Consider the following 16,593-nt stretch of genomic DNA (forward strand, 5'->3'; position numbering starts at 1 on the left):
TGTTCTGACTGCTTTGAGTAAATTCTTGATTTTATTTTTCACAACAAAAGGCTGATGTGAGGATGATATTTTATCTTTTTTTTTTTTTTTTGAGCTATGGTCTCACTCTGTCACCCAGGCTGAAGTGCAGTGGCACCATCTCAGCTCACTGCAACCTCCACCTCCCGTGTTCAAGCGATTCTACCACCTCAATCTCCTGAGTAGCTGGGAGTACAGGTGTGCGCCACCACACCCGGCTAATGTTTGTATTTTTAGTAGAGACGGGGTTTCACCATGTTGGCCAGGCTGGTCTCGAACTCCTGGCATCAGAGGATCCACCCGCCTCGACCTCCCAAATTGCTGGAATTACAGGTGTGAGCCACCTCGCCCTGCTAAGGATGACATTTTACAGATGAGGAAATAAGCATAGAAAGATAGAAAGCTGACTGGGCACAGTGGCTCACCCCTGTAATCCCAGCACTTTGGGAGGCCAAGGAGGGCAGATCACAAGGTCAGGAGTTTGAGACCAGCCTGACCAACATGGTGAAACCCTGTCTCTACTAAAAATACAAACATTACCCGGGCGTGGTGGCAGGCACCTGTAGTCCCAGCTACTCGGGAGGCTGAAGCAGGAGAATTGTTTGAACCCAGGAGGCGGAGGTTGCAGTGAGCTGAGATCACGTCACTGCACCCCAGCATGGGTGACAGAGCAAGACTCCATCTCAAAAAAAAAAAAAAAGAAAGAAAAATGGAAAGTTATGCCGAAGCTACACAGGAAGTGGCAAAGCTGGGTTCCCAAGCCAGGTAGCCTGCTCTTAAGCCCTGCGCTTCAGCAGACATTGCCTGAGCACTGCATAGTATGTTCCAATCATGGGGCCGACTGGATGGATATGGATAAAGAAGAGCTCAGTCCCTAAACCACAGGACCAGCCAGTGGGTGAATGTGGGTGAGACACACAGACCACAAAGTATACTTGAGTGTAGTAAGTGCATCACATGGAATCAGACTGGAAACCCTGCCAGGAGAGTAAGTCATCCATCAGGTGGACAACCACAGAACACTAAAGAGAGATGGTAACACTGAAGCCAGGCCTTACTGGATAAGTAGAAGTTCGCCAAGCAGCAAGGGAAGAAAGGCTATAATAGGCAGAACTGCAAAGACAAAGGCACAAGTGGTGAAGATGCTGAGGCAGAGTTTAGGCTCCAACTGTGACTCTGGGCCGGTTGTGGTGGCAGATGAGACTCGGTCTCAAAAAAAAAAAAAAAAAAAAAAAATTTGTGACTCTGAAAGACTACATCAAGTGGCCATTTCTTTTTTTTTTTTTTTTTTTTTTTTGAGATGGAGTCTCACTCTGTCACCCAGCTTGGAGTGCAGCGACATTATCTCAGCTCACTGCAACCTCTGCCTCCCGGGTTCAAGTGATTCTTGTGCCGCAGCCTCCCGAGTAGCTGGGATTACACGTATGCATCACCATGCCCAGCTAATTTTCCTATTTTTTAGTAGAGACAGAGTTTTACTATATTGCCCAGGCTGTTCTCAAACTCCTGACCTCAAGTGATCCGCCCGCCTCGAATGTTTTAATTTTTTTAACTAGTTGCCAACACTAAGAATAGTGGGCCATTCCAGGCCCACTTCCATAGGCCAAGGGTCAGCTGGAGTGAGATGCTGTCACCATTAGCTGCCATATGTGCTTTAAATTCACCGTAAGTGTCTTATTTACTTCCTATCTCTGACAGGAAAGTCAATGTTAAATTTTTCTTTTTTGAGACAGGGTCTTGCTATGTTGCCCAAGCTGGTCTTGAACTCCTGGGCTCAAGTGATCCTCCCAAAATGCTGTGATTAAAGGTGTGACCACCACACCCAGCTTCAATTAACATGTATATCAGATATTGGGCCGGATGTGTTGGCTCACACGTGTAATCCCAGCACTTTGGGAGGCTGAGGTGGGCAGATCACGAGGTCAGGAGTTCGAGACCAGCCTGACCGAGATGGTGAAACCCCGTCTCTACCAGAGATACAGAAACTGGCCGAGCGTGGTGGTGCACATCTGTAGTCCCAGCTAATCGGGAGGCTGAGGTAGGAGAATCGCTTGAGCCAGGGAGGCAGAGGTTGCGGTGAGCCGAGATTGCACCATTGCACTCCAGCCTGGGCGACAGAGTGAGACTCCATCTCAGTAAATAAATAAATGAACATGTATATCAGATATAAATTTTTTTTTTTTTTTTTTTTTTTGAGACAGAGTCTCTGTCACCTAGGCTGGAGAGCAGTGGTGCAATCTCGGCTTACTGCAACCTCTACTTCCCAGGTTCCAGCGATTCTCCTGCCACAGCCTCCTGAGTAACTGGGATTACAGATATGCACCACCACACCCGGCTTTTTAGTAGAGACAAGGTTTCCCTTTGTTGGCCAGGCTGGTCTCGAACTCCTGACCTCATGATCTGCCTGCCTTGGCCTCCCAAAGTGCTGGGATTAGAGGCATGAGCCACCGCACCCAGCTTAGATATCCAGATATTTAGTTAGTTAGTTACTTTTAATTTACTTATTTAATTTTTTTTTTTGTTTTGAGACGGAGTCTCACTCTGTCACCCAGGCTGGAGTGCAGTGGCACGATCTCAACTCACTGCAACCTCCACCTCCCGAGTTCAAGCAATTCGCTGCCTCAGCCTCCTGAGTAGCTGGGATTACAGGCGCCCGCCATTACACCTGGCTAATTTTTTGTGTTTTTAGTAGAGACAGGATTTCACCGTCTTGGCCAGGCTGGTCTTGAACTCCTGACCTTGTGATCCACCCGCCTCGGCCTCCGAAAGTGCTGGGATTACAGGTGTGTGCACCGTGCCAGGAATTTATATTTATTTATTTATTTATTTATTTGTATTTATATATATTTTTTTGAGACGGAGTCTCACACTGTTGCCTGGGCTGGAATGCAATGGCACGATCTCGGCTCACCACAACCTCTGCCTCCCAGGTTCAAGCGATTCTCCTGCCTCAGCGTCCCAAGTAGCTGGGATTACAGGCACCCGCCACCACGCCTGGCTAATTTTTTGTATTTTTTTTTTAGTAGAGATGGGATTTCACTATGTTGGCCAGGCTGGTCTCAAACACCTAACCTCGTGATCCACCTGCCTCGGCCTCCCAAAGTGCTGTTACAGGTGTGAGCCACCACGCCTGGCCCCGGAATTTATGTTTTAAAGACGAGGTCTCATTTTGTTGGCCAGTTTTGTCTTGAACCCCTGGCCTCAAGCAATCTTCCTGCCTCGGCCTCCCAAAGTACTAGAGTTACAGTTACAGGCATGAGCCACTGTGCCTGGCCTAGATCAGATATTTAATGCAATTTTTCTTTCTCTTTCTTTTTTTTTTTTTTTGGGTGGGGAGAGGTTGGTTTTCACATTTTTAGTGGGAGCCATGGGAAGGTCCTCCTCTGTCAGTGGAGGTGCTCACAATTTCTTCAGCCACTCCAAACTGGGGCCTTGGGGGTCCTGGGGGTGGCTGGGCACGTCGGGCGTGTTCCCATCATCGCAGACAGGCACTGGGTAGTTGTAGGGCATTGCCTCATTGATCATGGTAGAGTACTTGGTGTAGGGGCTAAGTGGGGGTAGAATTACAGCAAGGCTCCAGATGATGAAGGATCCGACCAGCACTGGCTCCCTGGCCCAGGAAATCTTGAGGAAAATGCTAAGTCTCGTGGCCATCTTGGTCTCGGTGGTGGCGACAGTGGCCTTTTTTTTTTTTTTTTGAGATTGAGTCTCGTTCTGTCACCCAGGCTGGAGTGCAGTAGCGTGATCTCGGATCACTGCAACCTCCGCCTCCCAGGTTCAAGAGATTCTCCTGCCTCAGGCTCCTGAGTAGCTGGGATTATAGGCGCGTGCCACCGCACCCAGCTAATTTTTTTATGTTTAGTAGAGATGGGATTTCACCATGTTGGCCAGGCTGCTCTTGAACTCCTGACCTCGTGATCTGCCTGCCTAGGCCTCCCAAAGTGCTGGGATTACAGGCGTAAGCCACCACGCCTGGCCTCTTTTTTCTTTTTTTTTTTTGAGATAGGATCTCAATCTGTCGCCCAGGCTGGAGTGCCGTGGCGCAATCAAAGCTTATTGCAGCCTCAAATTCCTGGGTTCAAGCAATCCTCCAAACTTGGCCTCACCAGCATCTGGGCCTACAGGCCTGCACCACCAGGCCCAGCCTCTATTTTTTTTTTTTTTTTTTTTTTTTTTGAGACAGAGTCTCGATCTGTCGCCCAGGCTGGAGTGCAGTGGTGCTATCTTGCCTCACTGCAAACTCCGCCTCCCGGGTTCACGCCTTCTCCTGCCTCAGCCTCTAGAGTAACTGGGACTACAGGCGCCCACCACCAGGCCCGGCTAATTTTTTGTATTTTTAGTAGAGACGGGGTTTCACCGTGTTAGCCAGGATGGTCTCGATCTTCTGACCTCATGATCCACCCGCCTCGGCCTACCAAAGTGCTGGGATTACAGGCGTGAACCACCACACCTGGCCCATAAAGATGGGGATTCACCGTGTTAGCCAGGATGGTCTCAATCTCCTGACCTCGTGATCTGCTTGCCTCAGCCTCCCAAAGTGCTGGGATTACAGGTGTGAGCCACCATGCCCGGCCTCTATTTGGGTTTCTAAAAAAGAAAGAGGGCCAGGCAGTGGCTCATTCCTGTAATGCCAGCACTTTGGGAGGCTGAGGCAGGAGGATCACTTAATAACATAGTGAGACCCTATCTCTACAAAAAAATTAAAAATTCGCTGGGTTTGGTGGTGTGTGACTGTGGTCCCAGCTACTTGGAGGCTGAGTCGGGGGTGGGGTGGGGGGTACTACCCAAAAAGTCAAGGCTGCAGTGAGCTATGACTGCCCCACTGTACTTCATTCAGCCTGAACAGAGTGAGACCCTGTGGCAAAAAAAAAAAAAGAAGAATAAGAAAAAGAGAAGGAGGACAGTTAGGGATAATATATGTATGTTTACTTATGCATAAAATATCTCTAGAAGAAGAAAAACAATTCATAGCCTATTTCTGAGGAAGGAATCTGGGGAACTTGGGATCAAGGATTGAAGGAAATTCACTTTTTCTAGATCCTTTTATATTTTAATTTTTCATCATGTGCCGATAATGACCAATTTAAAAGCAAACTGACTCCTACAAAGCACCACAGCATAGTAGGTGAGGAGGGTACTATACAGGGTAAGACCAGTCACAGGGGAAGAGTGATTAGTTTTACAGTGAGTAGGCTGGGTCAGCCTTCACTGAGGAGTTGACTTTTTTTTTTTTTTTTTTTTTTTGAGATAGGGTCTCACCCTGTCGCCCAGGCTGGAGTACAGTGGCACAATCTCTGCTCACCGCAGCCTCAATCTCTTGGGTTCAGAAGATCATCTCACCTCAGCCTCCCCAGCAGCTCACACCACCATGCCCCAGTAATTTTTGTTTTTTGTAGAGACAGGGTCTCATCACATTGCCCAGGCTGGTCTCAAACTCCTGGGCTCAAGCAATCCTCCTGCCCCACCCTCCCAATGCTGGTATTACAGGCATGCGCAACTGTGCCCAGTGAGGAGTTGACATTTCAACTGAACGAATGAAGCATTTCTCAGTACAAAAACTGCACGAACAGAAGAGAGTAAGCTTGACCCAGAGCCTGTCCTGGCCAGGCACTTTAGCTGGGTTCTTGTATGTATTTATTTATATTTTAGAGATAGGATCTCGCTCTGTTGCCCAGGCTTCTTGAGTGCAGTGGTGCAATCATAGCTCACTGTAACATCGAACTCCTGGCCTCAAGCAGTCCTCCTGCCTCAGCCTCCCAAAGTGCTGGGACCACAGATGTATGTCACTGCCCTACCTAGGTCCCTATAGAAGGGCAAGGGAGGAAGAGCAGGCAAGGCCCTCCCCTCAGGAGCACTCTGAGCTGGGGAGCAGTGTGGAGGGATGGTGAGAGTGCAGCTCGGGCCAGACCCAGGCCCCACCTCTAACCTGCTGCACATTTTTGTGCAAATTAGGAAAAGGCATCCCTTATTCCAGGCAGAAACCCACCCCCTACCCTGCCCCCCAGGGCCCAAGGCTTGGGAAGAAGAGCAGGAGCTGAATTTTACTCCACCCCATTTCAACTCTGGACAGAGGATTTCATACAGGATGAAATGGTCACACTCCTAAGCAGAGGCCCTGAGGTATGAGACAACCTGCTATTTCACATCACTCAAAACAACAGGCGTGGGGTTGCTCACACCTCTAATCACAGCAATTTGGGAGGCAAAAGCATGTGGATTTCTTGAGTCCAGGAGTTCAAGACCCCAGGTTGATCTTGAACATGGCGAAACCAAGTCTCTACAAAAAATACAAAAATTCGCCGGGCTTGATGGTGCATGCCTGTGGTCCCAGCTACTCAGGAGGCTGAGGTAGGAGGATCTCTTGAGCCCCGGAGGCAGAGGTTGCAACAAGTGGAGATTGCACCAGTGCACTCAAGCCTGGAGAACAGAGCAAGAACTGTCTCAAAAAAAAAAAGCAACTTCTACTGGGAATATTAAATGACATTTCCATCTGCAAATTACCCTTAACTGGGCCTAGAACATAGTAGGCATGAATAAATGACCTTTTCTCTGTCACTCGTTCTTCAAGATGTACTGCTTCAAGCGAGAAATAATTGCTTTATTATCTCCTTGGGCAGTGCCCAGGACAGGAAGTGCCCCTGTCTGCATGGGGCCCACTCAGATTTTGTGTCTCTAGGAGAGGTTGTCATGGTAAACAGACTGGGAAAGTAAATGCTGGGCAGATAATTGGCCTGTGCTAAGAAAAGACCTGCTTGGACCAGCTAGAAAAGAGCAACACAGTGCTGGGTCTGAGGGAAAACTGCAGAAAGTCCCCCTGGAGGCAGGAAAAGGGCCTGGGGCAAGGTATGCAATAGTCACAGCAATAGATGGGAAATTGACCAGTCGTTGTGCCAGGTCCATTTCCAAACAGGTTAAAGTCCCAGGGAAACAAATTGAGCATCCTGGTACCTGGTTTGCAAAAACACAGTGTGGTCAGGCACAGTGGCTGACACCTGTCATCCCAGGGCTTTGGGAGGCTGAGATGGTGGGGGATATCGCTTGAGCCCAGGAGGTCAAGGCTGTAGTGAGCTGTGATTGAACCACTGTACTCCAACCTGGGCCACAGAAGAAAACTCTGTTTCTCAAGGACAAAAACAAAAGTGTGCGGGGCGCTGTGGCTCACGCCTGTAATCCCAGTGCTTTGGGAGGCTGAGGCAGGTGCATCACCTGAGGTCAGGAGTTCGAGACCAGCCTGATCAACATGGTGAAATCCTGTCTCTACTAAAAATACAAAAATAAGCCAGGCGTGGTGGCACGTGCCTGTAGTCCCAGCTACTCAGGAGGCTGAGGTGGGAGAATCACTTGAACCCAGGTGGCAGAGGTTGCAGTGAACCGAGATGGCGCCACTACATTCCAGCCTAGGCAACAGACACTGTCTCAAACAAACAAACAAAACAAAAGTGTAACTTAGGCCGGGCACGGTGGCTCACACTGTATTCCCAGCACTTTGGGAGGCTGAGGCAGGTGGATCACCTGAGGTCAGCAGTTTGAGACCAGCCTGGCCAACATGGTAAAATCCTGTCTCTACTAAAAATACAAAAAGTTAGCTGTGCATGGTGGCAGGCGCCTGTAATGCCAGCTACTCAGGAGGCTGAGTCAGGAGAATCGCTTGAACCCAGCAGGTGGAAGTTGCAGTGAGCCGAGATTGCGCCATTGCACTCCAGCCTGGCAACAAGAGTGAAATTCTGTATCAAAAAAAAAAAAAAAAAAAAAAGTGTAACGTAAAAGTATCCGTTAACAATTCCATATCGTTTGCCTTTTTCAAGGACTCAGGGCTACAGATTTTCTATCTCTAAATAGGAGAAGGGAGAAGAGTGAGAGTATTAGTACAGGGGCTTCAGGACAAATATGCAAAAGAACGAAGAAACTTCTTTATGCTTCAAGCTAAGCTCAGTGGCTCACACCTGCAACCGCAGCACTCTGGGAGGCCAGCGTTGGAGGATCACTTGAGCCCAGGAGTTCAAGATCAGCCTGGGAAACATAGCCAGACCCAGTCTCTACAAAAACTTTAAAAAAAATTAGGCCGGGCACAGTGGTATACCCCTGTAATCCCAGCACTTTGGAAGGCCGAGGCGGGAGGATCACCTGAGGTCAGGAGTTGGAGACCAGCCTGACCAACATGGAGAAACCCTGTCTCTACTAAAAAAAATACAAAATTAACCAGGCATGGTGGCCCATGTCCATAATCCCAGCTACTTGGGCAGCTGAGGCAAGAGGATCGCTTGAACCCGGGAGACAGACGTTGGGGTGAGCTGAGATCACGCCATTGCACTCTATCCTGGGCAATAAGACTGAAACTCCGTCTCAAAAAAAAAAAAATTAGCTGGACATGGTGGTACATGCCTGTAGTCCCAGCTACTGGGGAGGCTGAAGAGGCAGGATGATTTGAGCCCAGGAGTTCAAGGCTGCAGTGAGTCGTGATTACGCCACCACACTTCAGCCTGGGAGACAGAGACTGCGTTTCAAAGAAAAAAAAAAAGAAAGAAACTTGTTTATGTTTGACCCTGCAAGGAGATTTAAACCCTAACATGCCAAATATGTATGTATACTTTTTTTGAGATTAATTTGCAAATATTTCCAGGAAGAGACATATAAAACTACTGAGAAGAGTTCTGACTTTCTCTGTGGGACAGCTAAAACAAAAATTGCATACATTTGGCCAGGCATGGTGGCTCACACCTGTAATCCCAGCACTTTGGGAGGCCGAGGCAGGCAGATCACGAGGTCAGGAGTTCAAGACTAGCCTGACCAACATGGTGAAACCCGTCTCTACTAAAAATACAAAAATTAGCCAGGTGTGGTGGTGGGTGCCTGTAATCCCAGCTACTCAAGAGGCTGAGGCAGGAGATCACTTGAACACGGGAGGTGGAGGTTGCAGTGAGCCGAGATCATGCCACTGCACTCTAGCCTGGGCGACAGAGCAAGACTCCGTCTCGGGAGAAAAAAAAAATTACACATTTTTTTTTTTTTTTTTTTTTTTTTTTTTCCGAGATGGAGTCTCTCTTTGTTGCCCAGACTGGAGTGCAGTGGCACGATCTCGGCTCACTGAAAGCTCCGCCTCCCGGGTTCACGCCATTCTCCTGCCTCAGCCTCCCGAGTCGCTGGGACTACAGGCGCCCGCCACCACACCCAGCTAATTTTTTGTATTTTTAGTAGAGACGGGGTTTCACCGTGTTAGCCAGGATGGTCTCGATCCCCTGACCTCGTGATCTGCCCGCCTTGGCCTCCCAAAGTGCTGGGATTACAGGCATGAGCCACTGAGCCTGGCCTTATTTTTTTTTTAGACAGAGTCTTACTCTGTCGCCAGGCTGGAGAGCAATGACGTGATCTCGGCTCACTGCACCCTCCACCTCCCGGTTCAAGCGATTCTCCTGCCTCAGCCTCCCGAGTAGCTGGGATTACAGGTACCCACCACCACACCCGGCTAATTTTTTGTATTTTTAGTAGAGATGAGGTTTCGCCATGTTGCCCAGGCTGGTTTCGAACTCTCAAGCTCAGGCAATCTGTCCGTCTCGACCTCCCAGAGTGCTGGGATTACAGGCGTGAGCCACTGCACCCGGCATACGCATATTTTTTTAATTTTGGTGGGTTTTTTTGTTGTTTTTTTAAGATGGAGTTTCACTCTTGTTGCTCAGGCTAGAGTGCAATGGTGCAGTCCTGGGTCACTGCAACCTCTGCCTCCTGGGTTCAAGTGACTCTCCTGTCTCAGCCTCCCGAGTAGCTGGGATTACAGGCACATGCCACCACATCCGGCTAATTTTTGTGTTTTTAGTAGAGACAGAGTTTCATCAAGTTGGTCAGGCTGATCTGGAATTCCTGACCTCAGGTGATCCGCCCACCTCGGCCTCCCAAAGTGCTGGGATTACAGGCATGAGCCACCTCGCCCGGCCTAATTTGTTTTAAATGGATGCCTCAAGGGAACTATTTTGAGCAGCATGATCTACTTATGTAATTTTAAATTTTTTTTTTTTTTTTGAGACGGAGTCTTGCTCTGTCGCCCAGGTCGGAGTGCAGTAGCATGATCTTGGTTCACTGCAACCTCTGCCTCCCGGGTTCAAGCGATTCTTCTACCTCAGTTTCCCGAGTAGGTAGGACTACAGGCCTGTGCCACCATGCCCGGCTAATTTTGTATTTTTAGTAAAGATGGGATTTCACGATGTTGGCCAGGCTGGTTTCAAACTGCTGACCTACTGATCCACCCGCCTCAGCCTCCCAAAGTGCTGGGATTACAGGTGTGAGCCCCACTGCGCCCGGCCGTAATTTTAAATTTTCTAGGAGCTACGTTTTGTTTGTTTGTTTGTTTGTTTGTTTGTTTGTTTTGAGAAAACTGTTTTAAGGCACTGTGACATGAAAAGGGCTGCCAGGGATGTGTTCCTCCCCCCACTTCACAGCCAGCACGTAATCGCCCCTCTCCTTGACGATGTATGTGACGTTGTATTGCTGGTTGCCTACATGCTTCATGGAGACCTCCTCGTAGGGGGTGGTGGGCCCATGGACCCCGAGCAGCAGCATGTTGGAGCTCGCTTTGCTGCAGTCCACCAGGAAGGAACTCTTCTGGCCCACAAAGGCCTTCAAGAGCCCTGTCCCCTTAGAGGTCACTTTTCTGGAGTCATTTTTTTTTTTTTTTGAGACAGGTTCTCACTCTGTCACCCAGGCTGGAGTACAGTGGTGGGGATCATGGCTCACTGCAGCCTTGAACTCCTGGGCTCAAACAATCCTCCCACCTCAGCCTCCCAAGAAGCTGGGATTACAGGTGCACATCACCATGCCTGGCTAATTTTTTGTATTTTTCGTAGAGACAAGGTTTTGCTATGCTGCCCAGGCTGGTCTGGAGCTCCTGGACTCAAGCAATCCACCTGCCTCAGCCTCCCAGAGTACTGGGATTACAGGTGTGAGCCACCATGCCCAGCTTTTTTTTTTTTTTTTTTTTTTTTTTTTTTTTTTTTTTTTTTTTTTTTTTTTTTTTTTTTTTTTTTTTTTTTTTTTTTTTTTTTTTTTTTTTTTTTTTTTTTTTTTTTTTTTTTTTTTTTTTTTTTTTTTTTTTTTTTTTTTTTTTTTTTTTTTTTTTTTTTTTTTTTTGAGACGGAGTCTGGCTCTGTCACCCAGGCTGGAGTGCAGTGGCGCGATCTCGGCTCACCGAAAGCTCCGCCTCCGGGTTTTACACCATTCTCCTGCCTCAGCCTCCCGAGTAGCTGGGACTACAGGCGCCCGCCACCTCGCCCGGCTAGTTTTTTGTATTTTTTAGTAGAGACGGGGTTTCACCGTGTTTGCCAGGATGGTCTCGATTTCCTGACCTCGTGATCCGCCCGTCTCGGCCTCCCAAAGTGCTGGGATTACAGGCTTGAGCCACCGCGCCCGGCCTTTTTTTTTTTTTTTTTTCATACTAAGTCTTCAAAGTCTGGTGGGTGGGTCGCCAAGATGATTCTGGCCAGGCTACACACACCAAGAATGCACAGACACACACACACACATGCACACACACACCCCCCCTTGAAAGGACATCTCTTGGAATTTTCATTATCAATATTTGTTTCCAACTAAGCAGTTTTCCTGTTGTGTTTATTGGTGTGTGTGTGCGTGCATGTGTATGTGTGTATGTGTGTGTGAAAGAATATTGTGACCAGGTGAGGTGGCTCACACCTGTAATCTCAGCACTTGAGGCCAAGAGTTTGAGACCAGCATGGGCAACATCATGAGTTGCTGTCTCTACAAAAAATACAAAATCGTGCCACTGCACTCCAGCCTGGGCAACACAGAGAGACCTTGTCTCAAAAAAAAAAAAAAAAAAAAAAAAAAAAAGAATTTTGGGGAGGGATAGCATTAGGAGAAATAACTAATGTTGATGCGTGCAGCAAACCACCAGGGCATGTGTATACCTATGTAACAAACCTGCATGTTCTGCACATGTACCCCAGAACTTAAAGTATTTATAAATAAATAAATAAATAAAAATTTTGCCCTCAGCACCAGCTTGCATGGTGAAATAAGAAAGAAGGAAAGTAAGAATTTTGCCCTAAGGCTCCTTTCTATTAGCTGTTTAGAAACCAGAGAATTTAGTAACTGTTTTCTTTCTTTAGTGGAAACTTCATAAGAACTTATTTTGGAAAGTTTTGCCTACAAAATTAAAAAGGAAGCCAGGCGCAGTGGCTCACGCCTGTAATCCCAACACTTTGGCAGGCTGAGGCAGGCGGGTCACCTGAGGTCAGAAGTGTGAGACCAGCCTGGTCAACATGGTGAAACCCTGTCTCCATTAAAAATACAAAAATGGCTGGGCGCGGTGGCTCACGCCTGTAATCCCAGCATTTTGGGAGGCCGAGGCGGGCGGATCACGAGGTCAGGAAATCGAGACCATCCTGGCAAACACGGTGAAACCCCATCTCTACTAAAAATACAAAAAATGAGCCGAGCTTGGTGGTGGGCGCCTGTAATGCCAGCTACTCGGGAGGTTGAGGCAGGAGAATGGCGTGAGCCCTGGAGGCAGAGCTTGCAGTGAGCCGAGATCGCACCACTGCACTGCAGCCTGGGGGACACAGCGAGGCTCTGTCTCAAAAACAAAACAACAACAACAACAAAATACAAAAATTAGGCCAGGCGCATTGGCTCACGCCTGTAATCTCAGCACTTTGGGAGGCCGAGGTGGGTGGATCACCTGAGGTCAGGAGTTTGAGACCAGCCTGGCCAACATGGTGAAACCCCATCTCTACTAAAAATACAAAATAATTAGCCATGTGTGGTGGCAGGCTCTTGTAATCCCGGCTACTCGGGAGGCTGAGGCAGGGCCGTTTTTTCCTTTCTGAAGGTGGACTGGATCCTTTTCATTTTTTATCCAAGTGGTCTAAATAACACAAAACCAGTATCTATATTCATTTTCACACAGTCTTAATTTATGACAAATGTACTCATTTTCAGCCATATAGCCTTTTTCCCAACAAAAAGAGCCACATCCCATTCCTAACATTGCTATTAATGACAGCACAGGCATCAAACTTCAAGGTGACTTGTTTGAGCACCCCTTTTTCTTTTGCTTTGGCTGAAACTTTACTCGTATCATTTATGAGTCCCCAGCAGTTCTCAGTCCTTAATCTTATTTTAAAACCTGTGGTCATGGAGGCTCAGATGGGTCATAACACACATCAGGTTGGTCATTTCCTGGGCTACATACCTTGCATAGAATAGCATTATACAAACAAGTTCTTTTTAGAGTTCTGGTACACTTATAATAACCATAAAATAGTAGGACTGGAGCAACTTTTTGTCCTACCTCAGTGACTTGATGTATACACTGGGAACAGTCCTCCATGCGGGGAAAATCAGTGGAAGTTTTTACTATGCAAGTCCAAATTATAAGGAAAATGAGTTCCATGATGATTCTCCTCATGCTTCGGCCATGCATAGACTAGTCAGCTTCCAGGTGTGAATGGAGCGGGGCTTGTCATCCTCCTCAGGGTCACTTTGCAGGGGTTGTCCGGGCTCGGTTTTGCCTCCCAGGTTTCAGCGGCTGCAGGTTTCACATGGATGTGGTGGATCCAGGCTGGGATTCCTTCTACCTTTATAGCCATGGGGGTGGTCAGGATGACGATCTGAGGTCCTTTCCACCGTGGCCGCAAAGGGGCTACGTTCCAGTCCTTGATCCACATGCGATCACCTGGAGAGAAAGGGTGAACTGGGGAGAATAAGCTGATGGGACATCTCTCATTTACCCAAGTTGAGATTGTTTGTGTAATTTTTCCTAAAGCCTGTAGCTGTCGCTGTAATTCAATTTCACCTAACTCTCAGGGAGTGCCTGGAAGCTCCCGCAGTATAGGAGGAGGCCTATGATATAGTATTTCATAAGGGGAGTATCCTGTTTTCTTAGAAGGAGTGCATCTAATTTTAAACAATCCCATAGGAAGGGCCTGTATCCACTTTAATCCTGTTTCCTGACATACTTTCCCTAAACTATTTTTGACAGTCTGATTCATTCAGTCCACCTTTCCGGAACTCTGAGGTCGGTAGGCAGCATGTAGCTTCCAAGTGATTCCTAATGCCTTTGCTGACTTCTGTACCAAGTCAGCCACAAATGCCAGCCCATTATCTGAGCCGATTCGTAAAGGCAGTCCAAACCTAGGAATAAGATCTCGAAGAAGCACATGGGTTACCTCGTAGGCCTTTTCGGTTCGTGTTGGATAAATCTCCACCCACCCAGAGTAAGTACACACAAGAACCAGGAAATACTTGTTACCTCCACATTTCGGCATTTCTGTGAAATCCACCTGAAGATCCTCAAAAGGAGCGGCTCCATAAGCTTGTATGCCGGGCGGAACAGTGGGGCCTTGCCTCTCATTGTGTTGTTGGCAAGTAAAGCACCGTCGTACTACTGCTTTGTCAAGGGCTGGCAAGTATGAGACGTAGAAGTACCAGCCTAATAATTTTTCAAGTGACTCTTGTCCTAGATGAGTGGTTTTGTGCATGGCCAATACGATTGTGGCTACCAGCAACTGCGGCACAGCTGCCCTCCCATCTGGCAGTCTGATCCATCCTCCTTTTATTACTTGCCCTCCTACTGCGTGGAAGAAGTCTTTTTCTTCCTTGGAATAGGTAGGTACCAGGTCAGGTGTTTGAGGGAGTAAGGGAGCTGCTACTGATGCCCGGTAAGGGGTAGATGCTGCTTTACGAGCTTCTGATTCAGCTCGAGAGTTTCCTAAGGCCACTGAGGTGGAGGCTCGCTGGTGTCCCCTGCAGTGCATGACTGCCCACCTTCTGAGGTTTCCACACTGCCTCTAATAATTGTAGAATTTCTTGTTGATATTTTATGTCCTTTCCCCCAGAGTTTAACAGGCCCTTTTCTTTATATAATGCTCTATGCACTTGAAGGATTAGAAAGGCATATCGAGAGTCAGTGTAGATGTTTACAGTCTTACCTTCCCTGAGTTCTAGAGCCCGAGTTAAAGCAATGGGCTCAGGCTTCTGGGCTAAAGTGCCCTGTGGCAACGGTTTGGCTTCAGTGACAGCATCCAAAGTTACCACCGCATATCCTGCACATATTTCTCCTTGTGGGTTGATGAAGCTGCTGCAGTCCACGTATCACTCCCAGTCTACTGATGCCCATGGCTGGTCCTGAAGGTCAGGTCTGCTAGGATAGACTGAGTCCAACACCTCTACACAGTTATGCTTGGCCAGGCTCTCTGATACTAGGAGCGGGGTGGCAGGATTTAGGGTGTTATAGACTTCAATAGTTATGCGGGGATTTTCACATAGCAAGCTTTGGTACTTGGTTAATCTAGCATTTGTTAACCAATGATGTCCTTTGGCATTCATCAAAGTTACCACAGCATGGGGGGCCCTTATATTCAGGTTTTGCCCAAGGGTTAGTTTATCTGCTTCTTGTGCTAACAGGGCCGTTGCTACCAGGGCCCTTAGACATGGGAGCCAGCCTTTGAAAACCCCATCTAGTTGTTTTGAGAGATAGGCCACTGGCCTTGGCCAGGGCCGCACAGGCTAGGTTGAAACTCCAACTGCTATTTTTTCTCTTTCTGACACATAGAGTGTAAAGGGCTTTGTCAAATCTGGTAGTCAGCTGGGGCTGACATAAGTTTTTCCTTTAACTTACAAAAGACTTGCTGTTGTAGAGGCCCCCATTCAAAAGGCTCCTGGTCGCCAGCCTTTGTAACCCTGCACAAAGGTTTGGCTAGTACTGCAAAGTTTGGAATCCATAATCTGTAAAACCCCACAGCTCCTAAGAATTCCCTTACTTGCCTTCTGGTTCTAGGTTCTGGTAGGCTGCAGATGACCTGCTTTCTTTCTGACCCCAGGCTGTGCTCCCCTTTCCGAATAGTGAATCCCAGGTAGCATGCCTGCTGTCTGCAGATCTGAGCTTTCTTCTTGGACACCTTATACCCACAGTCCTCCAGGTGCCAAAGCAGGGCATCCGTCCCTTTTGCACAGCCAACTGCCATGGAGTGTCCCAGTAGAAGGTTGTCCACGTACAGGAGCAAGACGCAGCCTAGGTCTTTAGCAGGAAACTTTTGCAGGCCTTGAGCCAGGGCCTCCCCGATGATAGCAGGGGAGTTCTTGAACCCTTGGGGAAGCCGGGTTCAAGTGTACTGAGTAGTGACACCTGACTCCGGATCTTCCCACTGAAAGGCAAACAGCTTCTGGCTCTCAGGAGCTATTCTGATGCTAAAGAAGGTATCTTTTAAGTCCAGACAGGTAAACCAGCTGTCCTCAGCCAGCAGCAGCCCTAACAATGTGTAAGGGTTAGGAACTGTTGGGTGCAGAGCCACTGTAGCTTGGTTGACCAAGCACAAGTCCTGTACTGGCAGGTGGTCCTTGCTTAGGGACAGGCAGGAGGGGGGTGTTCCATGGTGACTGGCAAGGAACTATAATTCCATAGGCTTTCAAGTGCCTGAGATGAACCTGGATTCCTTCCAGAGCTTCTCTGGGAACCGGATACTGCTTTTGTCTAATTGGTTGGGCCCCAGGCTTAACTTCTATGAGTACGGGGCTTGGTTGACCGCCAGTCCCCGAGGATTATCCTCTGCCCATACTCGGAGCCAT

At 48.1% G+C, this 16,593-nt stretch overlaps 2 protein-coding genes across 2 annotated transcripts in view; one reads left to right on the top strand and one right to left on the bottom strand.

Annotated features, from left to right (window-relative positions):
- Positions 1-16,593, top strand: part of VKORC1 (vitamin K epoxide reductase complex subunit 1) — a 502,856-nt gene that overhangs the window by 408,105 nt on the left and 78,158 nt on the right. The window lies entirely within an intron of this gene.
- LOC126944267 (NADH dehydrogenase [ubiquinone] 1 alpha subcomplex subunit 3-like) lies at positions 3,279-3,708 on the bottom strand. Its single transcript, XM_050773593.1, has one exon. The coding sequence runs from the start codon at positions 3,670-3,672 to the stop codon at positions 3,418-3,420; it is 255 nt and encodes an 84-aa protein (XP_050629550.1). The 5' UTR covers positions 3,673-3,708; the 3' UTR covers positions 3,279-3,417.

The sequence above is a fragment of the Macaca thibetana genome, chromosome 20 (genome assembly GCF_024542745.1).
Source record: "Macaca thibetana thibetana isolate TM-01 chromosome 20, ASM2454274v1, whole genome shotgun sequence".
NCBI lineage: Eukaryota > Metazoa > Chordata > Mammalia > Primates > Cercopithecidae > Macaca > Macaca thibetana.